Raw genomic sequence first — 21,403 nt, forward strand, 5'->3', positions numbered from 1 at the left:
CACTTGTGTCTGCATGGTGAACACAGAGGGCCTCAGAGAAGAGCCTCAGGCTCTCAGCAAAAGGACATTAATGACAAATCTGCAATACAATACCCAATCTAACACTACACTAGCGGCACTGATGTTAAACTTCATGGCTGTGTTTATGATGAATGCATATTGGGCTTTGAGGGCATTAAGTGATATAAACCATGAAACAAAATTCAAAATATCAAGGTTTGCATGGGTTATTATCAACTAAGAATAATAAAATGTCTATTTAGAACATATAGCTGTCTTGGCTTCACTCTTGAATTCCCCCTAAAACACAATTTATCAACATTGTATTCTAGTTAATGCATTGCACATGTTTACATATCCTCCAACCATGAGGTTTTAACAGATAAGATTTCTGGCCTCCTGTTCTGACCACTCAGGGGAGGAGCCTGGGAGTGGCCTAGAACAGTATAGTCTTTGTGTCAGCTGTCCCCAAGTTGCTAAACGTTTCAGTTGCTCTTTCTCTGGCAACTGACTGTTAAGAGTGATGTTCCACATAAATGTACTCTTGAGGAGGAAGAGCCCAGCTCGGGGAGAGAAACGCTGTGAGGATACAGTATGTGCCGGTTTCTGTGGCTTCTCCAGCGTCCATTATAGATAACAGGCTTCAAACTGCGCCCGTCTGTTCTTTCCTAGGCTTGTGTGTGTGGCCTGTGTGTTGGACTGAAGCTCCAGTGACCTAAGGGCACTCATGTGAAACCCCTTTAATCCCTGTGCTCAGAGTGTTTGGGGGTAGATGGATGACCTCCTTCTACATTGCAGAGTAATTCATTTTGGCAGCCCCCTATACACAGGTGTTGTGTTCATTGTGAAAATGATCAAATTGTTGTGTGCACTGTCTAGAGCGAAGACGTGAGGCACTCGGCAAAGTTCACTCCTGGTTCAGTGTGAGTGTCTGATGTTATTTTTTCCCAGTGTAAATCCCCTCTATACAGCCGTGATCATAACCATGAGTCCCCTTCATATGGCGCTTTTAACGCCTTGTTCCACAATTTCTATGGTTAGATGAGTTATTACTAGCGCATTCTACTGCAAAGTTATGCATGTCTTAAAGGTTTCACAGATTATGGCTTCAAACCGCTCGCCTCACCACAAAATGACCAATTCAGGCGAGGATGGCTTCTCTGCTACGTTCCCTGGAAAATTTCCGATTAAAATGCTGAATCAGGCTGTAAAAGAAGCACTCTGGCGCGCTCGGCCTGCTTTGTGTCAGTCTTTCCCTCTTCAGCTGGATTAAGGCTTAATTCTCTGAAAGTGTGACAATTCAGGGTAGACTGTGGCCAGCACCGTGCAGAGTTAAAATAGAGCAAGAATTAATGAAATGGGCCTTATGTTCAGGCTCTGGCTCAATGTGTGATAGTCGTTTAAGAGTGTATCCGCCTGAGACTTTACGGGTGACTCATTTCTTGTTGGGAAACCAATAACCCTTTCTTACCTCGGAGCGAGTCAGTCGGTCCCTTAATGCTAAGCGTAATTTGTTGACGAAAAACACGCCGTTTACAGTGATACTTTGGGGTGCAGATGCTTTGAGACGGATCTATTTTAGAGGCTGCCAGCTCATGCGCCTTAACTCTGAAAATGTGGTCGCTCATTCTTGCGTTTGCTAGACTTTCTCTGAACATTCGTGTTTTTCTTGGGCATGCAACTGGTATTGAGCTGCAAATGTTTTACTTGACGGGAGTGTGTGTGGTGGTGGTAGTGGTGTGTGTGTGTGTGTGTGTGTGTGCGTGTGTTTGTGTCAACCTTTCCCTCTGCCTCTCTTTCTGCTCCTTGCCGTGTGAGCTGTTGGCCGTCCGGCCCTCCTCTCACTCTCAGCTCTGATTGTTTCCTGAGCGCCGTGCCAGATAGGAAGTAGGAGGAAGTTATTGGAGGAGCTGGGGAGAATTTATTAGGGCCAAACACAGACAGAGGAGGGAAAGGGGTGGCGGTGGTGTTGGTGATGAGAGGGTGAGGGGGGGGGTTGACTCTCTGAGATTGGGCTCATGCTTTCATGGGTCTGTGGAAGGCAGCGGTGTCAATGGCTTGGGCGACCCCCCCCCCCCCCCCCCCAAAAAAAAAAAAAAGCAGAGTGAATGCAGAACAGCAAGACTGACGCTCACGCCTGCTGATCACCTCCCTTTCAGCCTCCGAATCGAGACGTAGTAACGCCGTTAAATCTGCGCGTTTGTGCGTGTCTGTGTCTATTTCAGTGTGTGTCAGGATACGAGGCTATGTTTCCAGTTCTTGTCAGAGAGCAGCTTGCCTGGCCGGGAACCTAAAATGTTTTCTTTATCTGTAATCTGACCTTAGAGAGCAGCTGCTCCTTCTACCGCCAAGTCCTGTTGTTTCCCCTGTCAAGTGTGTGTTTGTGTGGCTGTTGGTGTGTGTGTGTGTGTGTGTGTGTGTGGGGTGGGCTCAGTGTGACAGAGAGCGTTTGCTCTACATCTGTGAGTGCCCTTCAACCTTAAGAGGAGGGCTTGTGATTTGAATGGTTTTGATATCAAGGAGAAGTTTGTTGTGTGTGTCCCGGCACGGTGTGTAAATGGAGGATCAGTGTAGGTGTGCGTAGCTCTTCTCAGTCAGGCGGGGGGGCTTTTGGCTGCCCTGAGGGGCCCAGTCTCTGCGGGTGTCCTGCCAGAGAGTGTCCCAACTCCACCAGCAATCTAACAAAGCCTGCCTTTTTGAAAGACATGAACACATTTTGTCGTTTTCTGCCTAGCGCACAGATGGAGCTGCGCTCATGTATTCTGTCAGCGGGTAAATGATGGAGAGACATGCAAGCCGACTTGCTTGGTCTGCATTTGAAGAGACAGATTTGAGCGAAATCTGTTAACAATCTGCTTTTGGGACATGAGTCACAAAAATTGAGTCATGGTGATTGGGGGGTGGGTGGAAGTTCAGACTTTTTGGATAAGAAAGGATGGATGATTTTCACAATCACAATCCTCCTTCAGCCCAGCGGGCCCGGCTGATATGGATCCAATCAAATATTGGGATATCTTCGGCCGGATACCTTGATATCGATATTTTGATGATGCTGTAGGCATGACTATTGGGGCTTTCATGTGATATTTCTACAAGATTTTTGATAGTTTAGATTCATAATGTGGATATGAGGCAGGTAGAGGAAGCAGGTAGAGACAAGTAATCGAACAGCTAGAACAGTGTAAAAACTTTAGAAAATTGCATCCCTTTACGATAATGCAGCCTTTGAAACGATTTAAAATCCCAGACAATATCTATTCTCATATCATCACTGCAAAAACGCAAAATCTTACCAAGATTATTTGTCTTATTTCAAGTCAAAAATGTCTTATTTCTAGTCAAAATATCTCATTACACTTAAAATAAGGCATGATCACCTCAGAAGTAAATTGTTTTTAGGCAATTTTCACTTGTTTCAAGTGAAAATTCTCTTGAAACAAGTGAAAATTTGCTTGTTTCATTGGCAAAATTTGCCAGTGGAAAAAGTGAAAATTCACTTGAAATAAGTGAAAATTAGCTTGAAACAAGAAACAAATTTTGCCAATGAAACAAGCAAATTTTCACTTGAGACAAGAGACAGTTGTCTAAAAACAAGTTACTTCTGAGGTGATCATGTCTTATTTTAAGTGTAATGAGATATTTTGACTAGGAATAAGACATTTTTGACTTGAAATAAGACAAATAATCTTGGTAAGATTTTGAGTTTTTGCAGTGATGATATTGACATGACGTTGATATATCACCCAGGTCTAAAGAGGCCATGTCCTCTTGGGTTGATGTGACTGACTTATCCCACTGTGCATTAAGCACCCAGCAGTTTCTCCACCTGCCTTTCTGTCTGAACCGGGCAAAGAAATACTGATGTTTACATATTTTGCCCTACGGAAATGATTTTGCATGAGGAATCACATCTCACCACCAGTGTGCATCCAGGCTGCCGGGTTGAGGCTGTGAATCTACAATCTGCTGTGACAGAATCTTCCATAAAATAAAGTCTCTTTTACCGCTGAGTGCTTTTGGTTGCTTAAGAGGAGGAACCGGCTTCTCTTGTAAGTCAGTTGCTTTGACAAATCACAGCTGAAGTGGGGGGGGAAAAGCTCAGCAGGACTTTAAAATCGCAGCGAAGCAAATAAAAAAAAGCGCCAGTGAGTCTGAAAGACATTGCAGAAGCGTAAAAACTTTGAGGTTGAATGAAATTAGAAACTTGCATGTACTGTACAAACTGTTCAAAATGTTGCTGGTCACCTCCAAGCACGCAGAACCCTGGATAAACAGCAGGACTGGAAAGGGATTTAAACCGTCCTCTAAGCGCTGAAACGTCGCAAATCTCTCGATAGCTTTGCCGCCCGGAGGACAAACTGCGGATCTGGAATGTTTTGTGTCTTTAAATTGAAACGGTCTGTATTGATGCACAGTGCTGGTGCTGTGCCTACCTTGGCCCATACTGTCCTCATCTGTTTTCCTTGGTGGTAACACCACTGTCTTCGCTCAATGGGCTTCCATGGCTCTCATGGTGGGATGTTTAGTCTCTGCAAAGATTTATTTCTGCGATCCATCCTGTTTGTCCTCCGGTGTCAGTCAGTATGTGGAATTGGCTTTTCCCATCCCAAAGGAATGAAGCAAGGATGCTGCGATCATACCCTGAAAATCATCTCGCTGTAATTTTGAGGAGTAAAAACACTTACAGCTCAGAGGCATCAGGATGATCTCATGTTCAGTTAAAAAGTGGAATGCATGAATAGAAGTTCGAAAGGTACAAAATGATTGACATTTATTGCTAGTTCCGCTCTCTGTGTGACTGAGTCGACACTATTATGCTAAATCCTTGCTAGTGTCATTTATAAATGTCTGGCCCTCCATTTGTTATTGTCAAAACACACAATCTCTGTTTGTTTTCCTGCCTGTAGGTGTTTGTAAGGGATTTTCCGACATTCAGTGGCACACTTAAACAAACGTCTGTGATACAAACGTCTGTGATGGAATCCCTTCCCTTATTTAGGCTGCACCGACAGCTTTCCCCAGTGTGGCCGGCAGCCTGAGAGTGACTCAGTAGAATTACTGGAATTCAATGGGACATTTCACTGTACACAGTCCTGAGTAGGAAAAAAAGGGATATACAGTACAGGGGTACTGTGCCAATAAACTCTGTGGCTTTGGAGATGGAGCTGGAGCAAAGATAAGCCGATTGCTGAAAACAGACTGCAATGTGATCGCTCAATAAGGCCTGGGAAAATGGGAAGAGGATTCTGGTGCATGAATGGTGCCGTTTGAATGAACGTGTGAGGTGCATAGTTTTGCAGCGTTATTTACATTCCTGCTGCACATTGGAATTCTGTAGCATGTTGGTCTCACTGAGTCCTGTGGCCTGACTCCCAGAAAGTGGGAGGGGAGGTGTGTCTCGCCTGGTTTTGTGTTAAATGTGAGTGCGCCATGTCATTCAATCAAGAGCCCTAATAAACCCTCCCATCTGGCAACTGCCGAAAGGCGCCATTCATATGGGGGTCTTACAGACAGGCTCGGGCTTGGTGTGTTTATGTATTTCTTGGTTACTGATAGCTCTGTGTGTGTGTGTGTGTGTGTGTGTGTGTGTACGTGTGTCCTGTGTCAAAGAGTGGGATACCTACAGTGTATTGCACTCCTTGTATGTATCGTTCACGCACCACATTTTCATATGATGCTACGACATTTACACATTAGTGCACTGTGTCAAATACATTGTTCTCATTCTGTTCAGTCAACTGAAATGGCATTTTAAGGGATGTTACTTTGACTCAGTTTGTAACCCAGTTTTTCATATATGTTCTATATATTATTATGAAGTAGTTTGGATGTGAAGCTTTGTTTATGCAGTATTGCGATGCATCATAATACAGATTGTATCGTATTATGTACTGTGATATGCATCGTAGGGTATACTCATGAATCATCATGAGTATGTATATATGCACATTTTTGTGTGACTGATGATTATGCTGCGGTGTTTCTCATCTAAACTTGGCTCCGTGGGATTTGAGAGCATCTTGAGAACAGCTGAATATATTGACTATGCTGTTTAGAGGAGCTTTTCATTTCAGATGACGTGCCGGCGGCGAATAATATTTGAGGACTGAAGGCCCAGAAGGGTGTTCATCATAATCCTTGCTTTGGAATTTTCTATGATTATTGAACCAACTGTTGTATTTGATTCTGTAAAAAAAAAAAAAAAAAAACTGTTCTGGTAATGTCATGTGGTCTTTACTGTTGTTTTGATTTAAGTCTTATGATTCCACTCCAGGATGTATTGAAACAAGCCATAGGGTAATGGCTCCGCTGACAATGCCCTCTAGTCATAAGCGGGGGGTGGGGTCATGTAACGGGAGCGTGGCCCGGCCGGTTCCATGCTGATGTTGCATTCCAGCAGGAACAATCCCACTGTTTTCCAGACCCCAAAGTGGACAGCTAAATTGGACAGCCCCCCCCCACCTCCCCATTACGCACACCCCCTTTCCCCCCCTCTCTCCACTCTCCAGCCCGCTCACCACCCACCCACTACCCCTCCCATACATGCATCCCCTGGTCTCCTGTCCTTATTTGGGTAGAGACGTTCTGAGCGCTGGGCGGAGGGGGTGGAGTGGGGGGAGCGGGGGAGGAGGGGGAGGGGAGGGGAGGGCGTTGGGTTGACACAAGGGAGGCAGGAGGAGAAACAGTGAACGCTCGCAGCCCTTTCTTAATAAGGACATGTCTGGAATTCAAGCCCCTCTCTCGGCGAAGAGCCTCTCTTTTCACAGCACCCCACTTAAAAGCGCTCTTGTGCACACTTGGAGCTTCACCGAGGGCCGCCCCAGCTTGCATGCTGCATTCAGCTGCTCCTCATAGCTCGCTGTTATGGAGGAGCTTTGCGGTGTTTTCTCAGCTATAATTGGAGAGGGACAATTGAGTGGCCACCACCACCCCACCCCCCCACCCTCCCCCATCACGGGGATTGTGCCACCAGTGTTTGATTATTGGCCCGGCAGCACTGAAGCTGCTGCTCTCTACCACCTGAGGATTCATTAATGAAACACACTGGGCCGCCTGAAAAGAGCTGTGACACCAGACCACACAAAGAGCATCTGCTGTACTTGAGACTAAAGCATATTTCAGCCGCTGGTTGACACACACACACACACACACACACACACACAGGCCAGCCAGGTATTTAGAGTTTAGTGCCGCTGCACAAGCGCTCATGTCCATGGCTCTTTGTGCCGACTGATGCCACAGAGTGTTCATTTCTCATTGTTTCATAGTTTGATGATAGCAGGACGACTGAATGAAGGCAAGGCAAATCTACGAGTGAACAGGGGTTGAAGTTGTCGGGTTAATTTTATTTAGGTTTTCAATGAGCACTGAACATAGGTGACGGTTATTAATGTTAAGAAAACGCAGTAGCGTACAAAACAAAATCCTTTCACATAAATAAATCAATAATAATTTTTAAAAAATCACATACACACATACACATATCAGTTTGCACACATAAACACGTAGACCTACAGCCATTTTAGATTCATAAAATGCATTATATATATATATATATGTTCAGGTTTTTTTTTTTCTTAAAAGCCTGGATGATCATTATTTGTTTATTTATTTTATTAATTTATTTACTTGTCTCACACACTCTTTGGTGCACTGCCTCTGAATGTTTGCTCTTTAATGTTTGAATACTGAAATATTAGCGTGACTGGTCATTGCGGATGATCCTGCAGTGTGATGGGGGGTGGTGGCAAAGTGCAATGGGTACACTCTATAACCAATACGTCCTCAGCTATAATTAGCGTTTTGACCTGTGGATATTTGTCGAACTCCTGTTTGGGTTTAGTGATTCCCATAGGCTGCATTTCTGTGTCTTAGAACATGGCGGGATGGTTTTGAAGCAGGAAGTGGAGTATTGCAGGTCCTCTGGTTTTTGATCCGGTGTAATTCCCTGTAAATGATGATGGGAATGGAAAGGAAGGATCACTAATCCTCCACCTCTGCCCTTTCAGCCTGTGGTTCTGAGATGGCTTGGGATAACTGCAGCAATTATAAAGTGTGTATCATTCCAGTTTCACACTGAGAGAGAAAGAGGGTGAGAGAAAAAGAGAGGCACGACATAGACTAGAATAGAAGAGAACAGAATAGAAAAGAATAGTGTTTCTTAGGTTTTGAAATGAGGTGAGTTCACAATGTACACCTTAGAATTGCATGTAGAATTGCAGTGAGAGGTTGTATAGGAATGTTCTGACTTGATGGCGAACCAAATAAATAAATAAATAAAATAATCATGGTAAACTTGCCAGTATTTAGCTGTGATTTTTGGTCCATTATGAAACTTGATTATGCATTTAATTTTGTTGACATGAGACTTACTAGGAGCACAAGCATATACCCAGATGAAAGAAAAAAAATCTTGGCCCCTCAATTTCATGTTTAAACATACCATGTAGCATCATATTAGGGAGGCATTCTTGGACCTTGAGAGCTATTAAAGGGATTTTACAGATTTACAGTTTAAAAGTTTTTTTTTTTTTTTTTTGTTTTTTCAGAACACCAAAACAAATCACATTGTTATCACAAAAGTGATTTTCTTGGTTGATTTTTGCTTTACAAGGAAGAGGCAGTTGAATATCTTCTTACTTTATACAGTACGCAGCAACCCCATGGAGGAGGTCAAATATTGGTTTCTAATGAAAAAAGAGAAATCTGAAAGCAAAAAGGTTGGATGCTTTTAAAATTTTATTAGATATTTTTATTATGCTCCTAAATGCTCTTGTAATTTGATGATTTCAATTCACCCACAGGGCCACTACTTTTGGCATTCTCTGTATTTGTCCAATGTGTGTATTTTTGTCAACATCTGCAGAAATGCTAATGTAAAAACGCAAGCATCCTGGGAGGATAATGGTTACCTCATAGACTTCCATTTGAGAAACAATACAATGCTGAAAAGGCAGCTTGAAAAATACTTAAGATCCTTGCCTGCAGTCAGCCATAAGCCAACCACATTGGGACACAGTTCCCAGACCACAAGAATTCTTTGAGGCTAGTGCTGATTAGTGAGGTCTTTAAACTTCATTTTATGGAATATCTTGAATTCATTTGGCCATTTCAGAGAAATAAAATCTACGAAATTATAGTAATAATTACGGTTAGCATTGTTTATTCATACAAATTTAATGATTGCAATAAAGAAAATGTCAACAAAGCAAAAGTAGTACCCTATAGATAAATGGTTTTCCATATTCAAGACGACCCTTTATATGGTTATGGTGTAGCACATTAACCTCATACAGTTCTGGGGCCCTTTTTTGTGACTACCCAAATAATTCAATTTTTGCAGATTTTTAAACAAAAGCAATAGAAACTGCAGGGATTTTGAGCACACTGTTTGGATGGTATGCTATTGGCCTGCACAAGTACTGAGTAAAGTCCCTGCTCTAATAAATGCAGAGCTTCCTATGTTTGATTTATCTTGCAGGCAGCCAGTTGAAATTTGCTTGCAAATGTCAGGCGTGCTGACATATGAAGTCAAAACTAAGACATGATGTAAGAAAACTATGGCAGTTCACTGTTGCTACAGGCAATCTATGTTAGTAAGTAATTTGTAGTAACAATGGGAACAAGACTGGCGTGGGATTTAATTAGCAAAGTCTGTCCCCTTCTGAAAATAGCCTGAGATTGACAGACTCGTTGAATGTTGCAACACCTTAAACATCCCTCAGCCCATATGGTGTAGTTTGTGCAGTGATGTGGCACAGTCTTAACACGAATTAGTCTGAAATTAACATAATAGCGCACTTGTTAGTAGATGGTGATGGTGATAGGCCTCCCATGGGCCAAAACAAGGTGCTGAACCAGTTCAAACAGGGCCATTATGAGTCAGTGTGTAACCACACAAGCAGAATGTATGCCTTAATCCTGCATTTCAAAATAGTGTATCGTGTGTCTCTCTTTAACGATGATTATGGTGATTCATGCTTGGCATAGCTGTGATTACGGTTCTGGAATTAAAATGAGGAATCGTCTTTTTTGCTGTCGCTCTTGTGCAGATCCTTTGATCGTGGGGCTCGGGGTCGGGCCCAGGGGGAGCCGCCACCATTGCGTCCAACGAGTGGAGTGCCAACGGTAGCCCGGAAGATGGGCTGGACGGGGACAACGAGGAGCTGGACAAGACCATGGACGGGGACGCCGAGGGCGTGTGGAGCCCGGATATCGAGCAGAGCTTCCAGGAGGCCCTCGCCATCTACCCTCCCTGTGGCAGGAGGAAAATCATCCTCTCAGATGAGGGCAAGATGTATGGTGAGCAGAGCACTTTGTTAGCGAGAAACAGAACCGTAACAGAGTCAGGTGTGGCCATAATGAATTCACAGAATGGAGAATGAAGGGTCCTGTTAGTATTTGGGACTGCAGGAAAACCAATGCTCAGTGTGGTACCTTAAAGAGAAATATCAGAGACATCTCCTCCTCCCGCTCAGCGCCACAGCTTTGACACAGAGGTGTTTTCTTTTCACAGAAAACTCTGTGTAACAAGTCTGTACCTGTCGTGCTCTGACCCAGGGGCAGGTTCTTCCAGTCCCACCAGCGCTCTCAGCACTGGTTATCGCTGTCCTCGGAGCATCTCGGCTCCCCTCCTCTTGATTTACACCTGTCTTTTCTCCAAACTGGTTTTCTTCTAACCCCTTTGGTCTTTTTTAATGCCTGGCATTTTATGGCTCTCTCTCTCTTCCTCGCTGCACCGGCTGTGAGCCCGTCAGTCACAAAACCTGCCCTTTGTTTTTTATCACCAAACATCATGTGCTGTTCCCCTGTATGGCTGCGAGAGAGGTTTGCCTGTAGGTGACGGAGGCTGGTTTCTCGAGAAGCGCTGTGTTTGATGCCGGATGACTCACGTAAATTAGCAATAATTAGCACAGCTTGACTCAAGACTCGGGAACAAAAAAACATCGCATTGGCATGTTGTTCTGTCAAAGATTTTAAACATCCATAGGGCTTCAGAATAGTTATGTTGTTTCCTGCAGTGTGTTCATTAAAATGCAGGTGTCGAGCATTTTATGTCCTGAAACTCCCTGCATCCAGATGGATAAGTTGGCAAGCTCTTTGTTAGAATTGCAAACATCCAGGTGCTGGAAATTGAATGCATTTGTATTTCGTTATTTGGATTCCCCATCTTCCCACCCCAATTGGTGAGAAAGTGCTTAATGGCTGGTTTGAATTAGATCTTGGATTTGATTTTGCTTAAAACAGGAATAAACGCTGATTGATTGCAATTGTGCTAAGCTCGGCTGATACTTTTTTCTTACTGTTTTACTTTGCATTGTCCTCAGCAAACCTCCCTTTGGTTTGAGAAATTTATGTTATTTTCACCATTGCAATGCAGCTCCCTCAAGCCATGCTTTGTAAGATTTTCCTGCCCTTTAATTATTGTCCATGTCTCATAAACTTAAAATTGATTCCTGCTTCATTGTAACCATAAAAAACCATCAATCACCACCATCAAAGTCCCAGACAAACTGTATATTTTAGGAGCATTAGAGTTTGTTTTTATACTGCTTTTGGGTAGCTGTTCTGCGCTCGAAGTCGGATGGAATTCTTTTGGCATGATTCACCCAGGATGGAATCTCATTCTCTCATTTGTCAGACACATTTGGATATTTATGGACAGCTACATACCTGAGATGACTCAACCACTGCTGCTGCTGCTTCTGTTGTTACGCTCAGGGCCGTTTCTAGCTTTCTTGGGGCCCTATATAAAATCCTGCCCCCCCCACACCCATGCCCCATTTCAAGCACTCATGAATGCACACCAAATCTGCATCATATTCTACCCTGCTTAATATCCATAATGGTAACCAACAGTTATTTTTAATTGCTATCTATTAGGTAGTTATGTATTATCTAGTTTATATATTACTTATTTGTTATTAAACCCTGTTTAATAAGTTAGGAGCCAATTGCAGCAGACACCAAAAGGCCAAATAAGCTATACATCCACCCCAGCCTTAACCATCAGGCTTGGAGACAGTTACCTTGTATCATAACCTGTCCCGGCCTTAACCAGAGTAGAGGGATATTTAGGGGAACCAGAAACAATAAACAATACAATGAGACTTTTATTTTGGAGATATTATTATTTTAAAGGAGTAGTTCATGGGGGAAGTGCGATGCCAGTTGTAACTTTACAATAAATCCCATTCGAACACCATCTTCTCACACACTCTAGAACAGGATGTAAAAACAAGTCACATTCCATGTTGTATGTTGTTCTTCCTTGGTTTTGTTTCATTTTCGTTTTTTGCTTCTTGGGGATTAAGTCCTTTTGGAAGCCATAACAGTGCATAAACTACCTGTCAGACTGCCAGACTTGACGGACTTGACTGCATTAGCCATCAGCATCGGTAAATCAATACGTCAGAATCAGATGATGACTTTGAAATTGGTTTGCATATAAGGCCAAGAGCTCTCAGAATAAAAATTACTTTTTGACATATACATTCATTTTATTTTATTTTTCATGAGGATGCTTGGTTACCAAAAGTGTCAGTCAGGCGCAAAGCCAATGGCTCATTGCAGAGGGGACCTACAGAGGACATGTAGTTATACAAGCAGAGTCAGATCCAAGATGAACAGGGACAGAAGGGCGGAGTGGAGAAAAAAAGCGCATATACAAACAGCACCTTAGCAAACCTATAGGCTGTCATGGATTTTGCCAAAAACGTGCACAGACCTCAGTCAGATAAAAGATCAATCAGTCCGACAGACTAGATTTGTGAGGCATGCAACCAAGGATATGTCAGAAAACAAAGTGAATAAGTAGAGTGGTGGCGGTGCCTATACGACCACATACAGCCACACAGTCATGTAATGTTAACAGTCAGGCCTCGCATCAGCCCCCACACATGACAACAAACTAGTGTTCACACCAAGAAACTGGCATTCCACACATGATCACAGTAACCAGCACAAGCTCCGAAACAGTCCAAGTAGCAGTCCAGCAGCTATGACAGTGAAAGACTGTCATAACAATAATAATGTTATAATGGAAATCAAACAACTTACCAATGATGCCTTAATCCAGCTGCTGCTGCAGTTTGAATCCATATCCAGTCCAACATGTTATGAAATCCAAATGGTAGCTAGCTATGTCCAAATGTAAAATGACTTTATTGTTTGTCACACAAACAAAACTTTATTCAACATATTCAACTAAACAACAAAAAAGCATGTTTGGTTATGTAGATTGGGCCCAAGGTCGGCCCTTTTGTGAATGGAGGAAGCCAGAGGGCGTGGGCAGCTGCCCCCCCTGCACACACTGCTACAGATGTCAATTTATATTCAACCAGAGAAAAAATTTGTTGGCTCAACAGGGCTCCTTGGCTGTCACAGAGGAGCCCTGCGCAAATGTGAAGTCCACATATAGCAAGAATCGGCTCTGGTAACGCCGTTCCTTTCTTAAAGAACAGAGAGCGTCTAAACATGGACCAGGCTGTTGGACCAGGGAAAAGTGTGTTGAGTCTGTTTCCAGTTAGTGTTTTATGTTCCTCTGATGTGCGGACAGTAATGAATGCAATCAAAGAATAGAGCTGAGACCTTGTTTTTTATGTGAGGCAGACTTGCAAAAGTTAAAACATAATAGCCTAAGCCTAATCCCTAATTTCCCGAAATGCCACAATTAGTTCACAACACACTTTTAATTTGACTGACCTTTAGCCTAGGCCATTGAAGCCGTCACTAAACTGCCCTAAACAACTCTTTGGTTTGATTTAGCAAGACAGTGTTGCGTCCCAAGCTCCATGCATTTGTCATGAGAATGTCAACAAAGAAGTAGGTTGTCCACAATCTGTCCCCTTAGCAACAAACTGTCAGGACCCCAGTTAGAGGTCAAGACGAATGCCTATTTTTTTTCTAGAACAGTAAACACCCTCTCCATTTACACTAAGTCATCTGAGGTTCTCCTGGCAGAGCCAAGGCATGCCCCAGAAGAGGCCTTCTCACAAGGTGATGACCTCAGACATCTTAAAGCTGCCCTGACGTGAGGTTGGGGGAATTTTAACGATTGTGCTTTGCGTAATACTGTCTACCTTGCAGTCTCAGACTCCCAGTGGCCTTAGAAAGTCATCCAGTCCCACTGGGAATTCCACATTTTCCACCAAGATTTTTTTTTTTTTTTGGCCTTTGGTGGGAAACCTGTGCAAATTTCCATTGCTGTACAGGATGACAGCAATACATGAGCACAGAGCTCTGCTCCAAGGAATTGTCCAGACTTCCCAGCGGCATTGCCAGTCATGGAGCTTGGGAGTGAAAAAGAGTTCAAAGGGGAATACCACTGAATTGAACAACACATGTTCATAATCAGTCCAGTCAGTGTTTCTGAACATGAGCAACTCTCTCCCAAGTCAAGTAATCACAGAAGTTAGACTCTCCTCTGTGATGTTTGGATGTGAAACCTGTGGCCACTGCACTGATTGTACGGGAGACTGACTTTATAGAGTCCACAGCATTTTCCTCAACTCTTTTGTCAACACTTCTACATCAAATGCAGTTTATATAACAATATGAGTGTTTCCAAACTATAAAATTCTAAAATCTATCCAAATTCCTCCAAAAGATCCTTTTCATTAATTTCCCACTCATTTTTATTCATTCAGACAGCAGTGAGACCACGCTGTCCCCAGTTACAATTCAAACACTGGCCTGTTGGATCTAATTTAAGTTTAATAATTGAAAAAGAAAAGCTGAAATGTAGAGACCCAGATCCATGCTAGATATCCACCAACAACTGTTGTTACACCCTACACTGCGAGTTCACCGTGTTCACAAAGATGAGCATGTGTGTCAAAAAAATGTTGCCTGTCTTGTTTTGCACTGGGGCCACGCTAACATCTCGTTCACCTGCGTTTTCTGGATCTCGGCAGGCGTGTCAAACCCCGAGCACACCTCTCCCTTAGCCCTGCAGCTGTCACTACTGCAGTGCACTCTGGGAACAAAGGGGGAGAAAAAAAGAGCAAAATTAGGCGCTGGAGGGAGGCGCATGTCTGTTTTGACCATTGTAGGCACGTAGTTAGGCATGAGGAGTGTGTTTGCTGCATGCACAGAGTTCGGAGGAAGACAGGGGAGCGAAGGTGTGAGGGGTCCGGGACGAGTTAGTGTTTTGACAGACGGGCCGGAGTAGTCTGTGATGATGACTGAGCAGGCCCGCTGCTCGCCTGTCAGCCCCCTTACTGAGATGTAAGGAATGTTTTCAGTCATGGCTGAGCAGTATGTTAGCAATTTAGGATTACCTCAATGTTATGAGAAGGGAGGAGGGGAGAGAGGGAGAGAATATGGGTGGAGAGAGGGAGAAGCAGAGAGACAGAGCGGGAGAAGGGGGGAGTTAGAGGGACGGGGAGGGAAGAGAGATTACCTTTTTGCTCACTATCTTAGCATGGAAATGGAAAATTCCAGCGGACATGTAGTAAAAGAAAAAAAGATGGGCGTGTCCTGGCAGGGAAGAGGTTAAGAGCGGCAAAGTCAGCCTGCAGGGATCTGAACTACTCTGAGTGGGTGTTGAGCAATCAACAAGGCAATGAGAGAGAGAACACGAAAGGGGGAGAAGATGGAAAGATAGTGAGTGTGGGGAAATGGAGAGGCAGGACGCGAATGTGCATGTGTGTGTGTGTGTATGGGTGTGTGCGTGCTTGGGTGTATGCATGTGCATGTCTGTGCACCCATGAGTAGGAAAGGCCAGAGGCTTACAGTAAATAACACTTTACTGTGTCTGTATTGGCTGATGTTTCGGTCCACTGACCTTTTTCAGGATTTAGAAGATACAATCAAGGTATTGTATTCTTACTGAAATGTGAGGCTCTGTAACATTTTTCATTTTGTGTGTGTGTGTGTGTGTGTGCGTGTGTGTGTGTGTCTGTGTACACCTGTCATGTCCCTCTGCTGTGTGCTCCAGCCTGTTCACTATCTGACTTGGGGCCCTCAGCTCTTTGCTGACCCCTCACTCTTGTCAAGTCTGGACAGGCCCGGGCTGCTCGTCTCCTCTTTTTGCACAATGAAATAAAAGCTGCTGCTCATGCTATACATAGGGCTGTTGTTTGTGTCAGTAGCCTCTCAGTGCCGTCAGTACACTGGATTCAAAATATCAGTGCAGTGTGGAGCATTTTGCGCTGTTGCTTTGTTGTAGTTGCACATAAATCTCTGGTGGCGTTTTAACGTTTTGAAACCCAAACATATTGTGTGTGCTTTAGAAAGTGCAGGCGCTTGTCTCACCAAAAAAAAATAAATAAATAAAAAAAAAAAAAAAAATATATATATATATATATATATACACACACACACACACACACACACACACACAAAAATATATATATATATATATATATAAACACAAAAAATAAATAAAATAAAATAAAGATCTTAAGTACTTAAGTAAGAAAAGTCAAAGAATACTAAAAAATATATAAAGGTTATTTCTGAATATTTAAAATTTATATATATATATATATATGTGTGTGTGTGTGTGTGTGTGTGTGTGTGTGTGTGTGTATCACTACTTTTGCCTACAAAATTGTTGGAATGCACTATTGGAATGCGTATACTCATTGTTTAAAATCAGGGAATGAAGAGCTTTCCTGAACTTTCTCTCTTGGCCTTGTCTTCCCAGGCCAACGTGGTCATTTTCAAATATTTTTTGAAAGAAGTAAAGGGACTTTAATTTAGGTTTCAGAGCGTTAAACAAGAAATATGCAAGGTCTTCAATCTTCCTCTCCGTTTTGTAATTACTGCTCAACGCATAACATATTTTTTCAGAATGCCTTTGCAATGTAGCTACTATGTTTATATAACACATGCATTATTTTCATAGTCATGTTAACAATAGATAAAACTCGGTTTCACGGAGCCTCAGCGTAGAAATGTGTGCAGTGAATTCTGAGTAGTAGCAGATCCATTTGGTGATTCAGAGGCCGCCTCATCTGTCTCTGAGAAGCAGGAGTTCTCCCGCTCCCTCACACTAAGGCAGCCCTGTGGCACTGCTCTCACAAGCCCTGCCATGAGATAGCAGTGAAATTCATACCAGAGCTCAGTAGCTGAGAAGATGTGAAGTCTTTTTCCCCCTCCTTCCCTCTCTGCTGAAGAGATTGAGAGTGGCAGTTGGGCTGGGCTTGGGACTGCATTGTTCTTTCTCTGCCATCCTCTGCAGGGGACGGTCAGCAGCAGGTGTTGCTGTCCGTTGGGTACGGGGTCACACAGTGGTGTTGTTTTGGGAAGAGGGCTGCCCTGCTGCCAGGTGGCAGTTGCTGGCAAAGACAGTTATGGCTTTGTGTTTCCTCCAAGAATTACAGCATCAGCTGCCTCTTTTGCCCCTCTAACTGCAGCCCCCCCTGCCTTGCCCCAACCCAATAGCCCTCACCCCTGCTGTAACCCCTGCTTCTCCCAGAGTTGGAAGTGCATATGTGCATGTGTGTGTTCGCCCATGCACTGGCTGTGTTCACAGGCCCGGGCCAATCAGACTGGCTAGCACAGATGTGACAGGCTGAGAGGAATGCTAGGAATGCGGAGGCGCTGGAGCGGGCGTGTCCATCCTTGGCCTGGGGGAGAAGGGGAGGTGCTATGTCAGTATCGGCAGACAGCTCTGCTCTGCTTCGCTTTGCTCTGCTCTGCTCTGCTCTGCTGGCCGACTGGCGGGCTGACTGGTTGGAGAGTACAGTGGGTGCTGCAAGCCTGCTGGAGATGGCCTGCAGTACTTTTATGGTAATTGCACTCACCAGGGCCTTCAGGAGGCCAAGGGCTAAGGAGTGTGTGAAAAAAACAGGACTCGGGAGTATCTCCTGTCATTATGCGTCTGGATGGTCTGAAAGCTGTTAACCCATGGCGTTCCTAGACACATAGCCTTTTGAGTCTTTTTGTGTGTGTGTGTGTGTGTGTGTGTGTGTGTGCGTGCGCGCGCGTGTGTGTGCATGTGTGTGTGTGTTTAAGAAGGGGTGTCATGACCACTCAGCTGGTGTAAATTTCTGTCAGCAAATTTAGGGGAGGTCAGGTCATTATTCGTAGTGATACCACAGTTCAGCCTCTTTCTTTGGCCCAGTTTTCAGCCACAGAAACCCAGTAAGCATGACTTGGCAATGAAAAGACGTGCAAAAAGATGGGCTGATTTTCCCATGGGACAGCATTCTGACGCTTTCCGTGCGCCTCAGAAAAGAAGATCCGTTTTGCTTGATCTAAGCTGCGCGTCACTGAAAAGCTCCTAAAGGCTCCTAAATGCATCCTGTCTTCCAGGGGATGTATAGAGAAGCACGAGAGCCCGGAATAGAAGGCCGTTCTCTGCACAACCTGTTTGTGCAGAATGTCGAGTGTAGATGTTATGTCATGAAAAGCATGGTCCTGTTTTCTAAGCACGCTCTGTAATTAGACTACACAGCCGTGTGAGCAGACAGTAAAGAGGTGTCAAACAAGCGAGTGAAACTAATGGGACAAAAACATCAACACAATAGTCTGTTTGTGTTAAACGAGAACGGAACCTTTAAAATATGATTTTTCCAAAAGGAAGCAGAGGTGTTATTGTGGCCTTTGACCCATGACAAGCAGCTCATACGTTTGTCTTGAGAACATCTGAGAAAGGTCACCCTGCTCTTCTTTTAGTGAGAGACCTGCACAAAGGTATCGCTAGTCTGCCACCTTCTGTTCAGTTTATGGCATTATCAGTGCATGCTGCAATCCACTAATGTTACACTTCCTATTAATTATGCAGGCAGATTTGCTAGATTTATTACAAAACAAATGTGTTCTTGTAGCATTACCATAAAAAAATAGCAAAAAGGCTAGTCATCTGTTCTTCATGGCCAGATGTTAAAGACATCCTAAAATATAAAATTAACCAAAAGCACATTTTTAGATAGTTGAGCTCACACTTCATTTTAGTGGGCTGCAAATTTCATGGCAAGTAGGTGATAATTAGCAAGTAACGTTTTTGAAATGTCTTTGAAATTACACCAACATTTACCTCAAAACCGATTGAGAACCGAAACTTGTGCTTCATTCTAGATGAATATTTCAGATCCATTAAATCATGAAAATCAATCCAGGGCTGCCACCGGTCATGGAATTTCTGGCTGCCTCTACATGTGCAAATTGAACGCAGCTTCCGTTCTGCGCAGCTTAGTTGTATTGGATTTCTACAGGAAAACAAAAAATTAAATGGAATTTGGAATGTTCAGAATGAGTTTGGTGACACAGTAAAAGTAAAGCTTTCTGTTTTGAATAAATTTTAGGTAAATGCTGATGTAATTTGGGGGTAATTCTAAAGAAATTTCAAATAAGTTACTCACTAAATACATTGTTATAGCAAAGAACACAAAGGAAACCATATATAAATCGAGTAAAGCATATATGACCTCTAGGAGAAGAATCAAAATCTCATTTGTTTGGATTTAAGGACAAGTGGACATTATGCGCCAAAACATTAAAACAATTGTTAAATTGTTAAAATTGTTAAACAGACCACTGTCTATAGTTAGAAATTTGGATAACCAACATCGCAGTCCAAAAATGAAGTCAGAGGAGGCCACTTGATCAAGATAGGAACTCGGCTCTAATGCAATTTGAAAATGGGACAATGCCAGATTCGAACCATCAACACCAGTGCAGAGGCAGCTGACTGCCCTGCCGAGCAAATACTGGTATTGTCTGACAGCACAAGGGTTAGTCAGAAAATGGCAGAGGGAAATGGTAGGCAGAGAGCAGAAGAAGTATACACAGGACAGTAAAGCAAGACAAAAAAAAAAAAAAAAAAACGCAAAACATGACACAAAGTCAGACAGAAGGAAGCAAAACGGCAGCTGAAGACAGACAGCAGAGGAGATAACTCTGTAATCTAATGTGCACATGCTCTATCTGATCATTGATAAGCCTTCATTCTGACTGGCTCGTAAAGGAAGGCCTAATATTATTAACTTTCTTTCCTGCTCCGTCACAGGTCGCAATGAACTGATAGCGAGGTACATAAAGCTGAGGACAGGCAAAACCCGCACAAGGAAACAGGTAACTTTTGCATGGTTTCTTTTTTTTTTTTTGTAGAACAGATGCATGCCAATGACAGACTTGGATGCTCATTAGAATCATTCCTTAGGTCAAAATGCATGTCTGTGGTTGTAATTAGGGTTAAAGCATAACACATCATCACTGAAGGGGTAAAAAGACACAACATCCATGTTGCTAGTTCGTGTTATCATGTGATTTAACTGGCGTTGGAAGCGCAAATTGTCACCTTTAATTGTATTAATTTTACTTTACTGGTTCTACACCTGTGTGTGAACAAGTGTGTGCGCGCGTGGTCCATGTGTGGCTGTGTGTGCACGCTGTTTCTTCAATGCTCAAAAGCTGTTTCACACCCCTTTAGGTGTCTAGTCACATACAGGTGTTAGCACGGAAGAAAGTTCGAGAATACCAGGCGGGCATCAAGGTAGGTGCTGCCAACTGGCCTCCGGGCAACACTGACGGGGCGTCTCTTTCCTCTTTGGTTACGGCTTCTCCCTCTTCCCTTCTCTCCCTGTCTCCTTTTCTATTCCCTCCTCTCGGCTATTCTCCTTTGCAGGTTTCTAGCCATTTGCAGGTTCTCGCCCGGAGAAAATCTCGCGAGATCCAGTCAAAGCTAAAGGTATGCGCTTCACCGCGGGCTGGGCGGGGCTGGTAAAGGCTTGGCTTTGCACTAACCAGCTCATTTGTGCTTATTGTCAGCGTAGGGACAGGAGCATAAAAGTTGGCGGGTTTATGTGTCATACTTAATTGTTGCCAGTAATGCGTGGCAAGCACGATCCATTGCTTAATCGTTTTTAATATAAATGTTTAATTACTTTAATATAGATGTTTTGAAGGAGTTAGTTCCCTGAGACGCCGCGCAAAGCATAACCTCAATCCTGCTTGTGTATCATGCATGCAGCACACAAAGAGACACCAAGAGGGTTTTTTTTTTTTTTTAAATTATTATTTGATTTCTACTTAGGTCCTAGCTCCATTAACTAAGGACTAATCTCATTACTCAATAATGAAAGCGCAGAAGCTTCTGCTGTTGTGGAATGTCGGGCTGCGATGACGAGCTTGGTGAAAGGTCTTTTTGCCACATGCTGCCGTTGCTCCAGCTCCATTCATCTGTCCTCTGTGCCCGCCACGCCTCTGTCTGCATACTTTCCTGAGACTTCCTCTGTTCTCGAACCTCTCTCTTCTTTGATACCCTTAGTTCCTTGAATGTATTGTACATTCCGAAAAAGGATAACATTGTTGTGATGTGACATGTGTCTTATCGTCCCTGCAATATATATATATATATTTTTTGCATTATCATACAAAAAAGGTTGATGCCACCTGCATATTCATTAACACAGAATGCACAGATTATGTTATCACTGAAGACTTTCCGGGA

At 43.4% G+C, this 21,403-nt stretch overlaps 1 protein-coding gene across 3 annotated transcripts in view; it reads left to right on the forward strand.

Annotated features, from left to right (window-relative positions):
* tead3b (TEA domain family member 3 b) overlaps positions 1 to 21,403 on the forward strand; it is a 34,856-nt gene that overhangs the window by 3,230 nt on the left and 10,223 nt on the right. For all 3 annotated transcript variants that reach the window (XM_030051123.1, XM_030051125.1, XM_030051124.1), the window contains exons 3-5: positions 10,053 to 10,302; positions 19,961 to 20,025; positions 20,384 to 20,446. In XM_030051123.1, coding sequence (XP_029906983.1) covers positions 10,179 to 10,302; positions 19,961 to 20,025; positions 20,384 to 20,446 — 252 coding nt within the window. In that variant the 5' untranslated portion in view covers positions 10,053 to 10,178. The remainder of the gene's footprint in view (positions 1 to 10,052; positions 10,303 to 19,960; positions 20,026 to 20,383; positions 20,447 to 21,403) is intronic.

Source organism: Myripristis murdjan, chromosome 5, assembly GCF_902150065.1.
Source record: "Myripristis murdjan chromosome 5, fMyrMur1.1, whole genome shotgun sequence".
Taxonomy (NCBI): domain Eukaryota; kingdom Metazoa; phylum Chordata; class Actinopteri; order Holocentriformes; family Holocentridae; genus Myripristis; species Myripristis murdjan.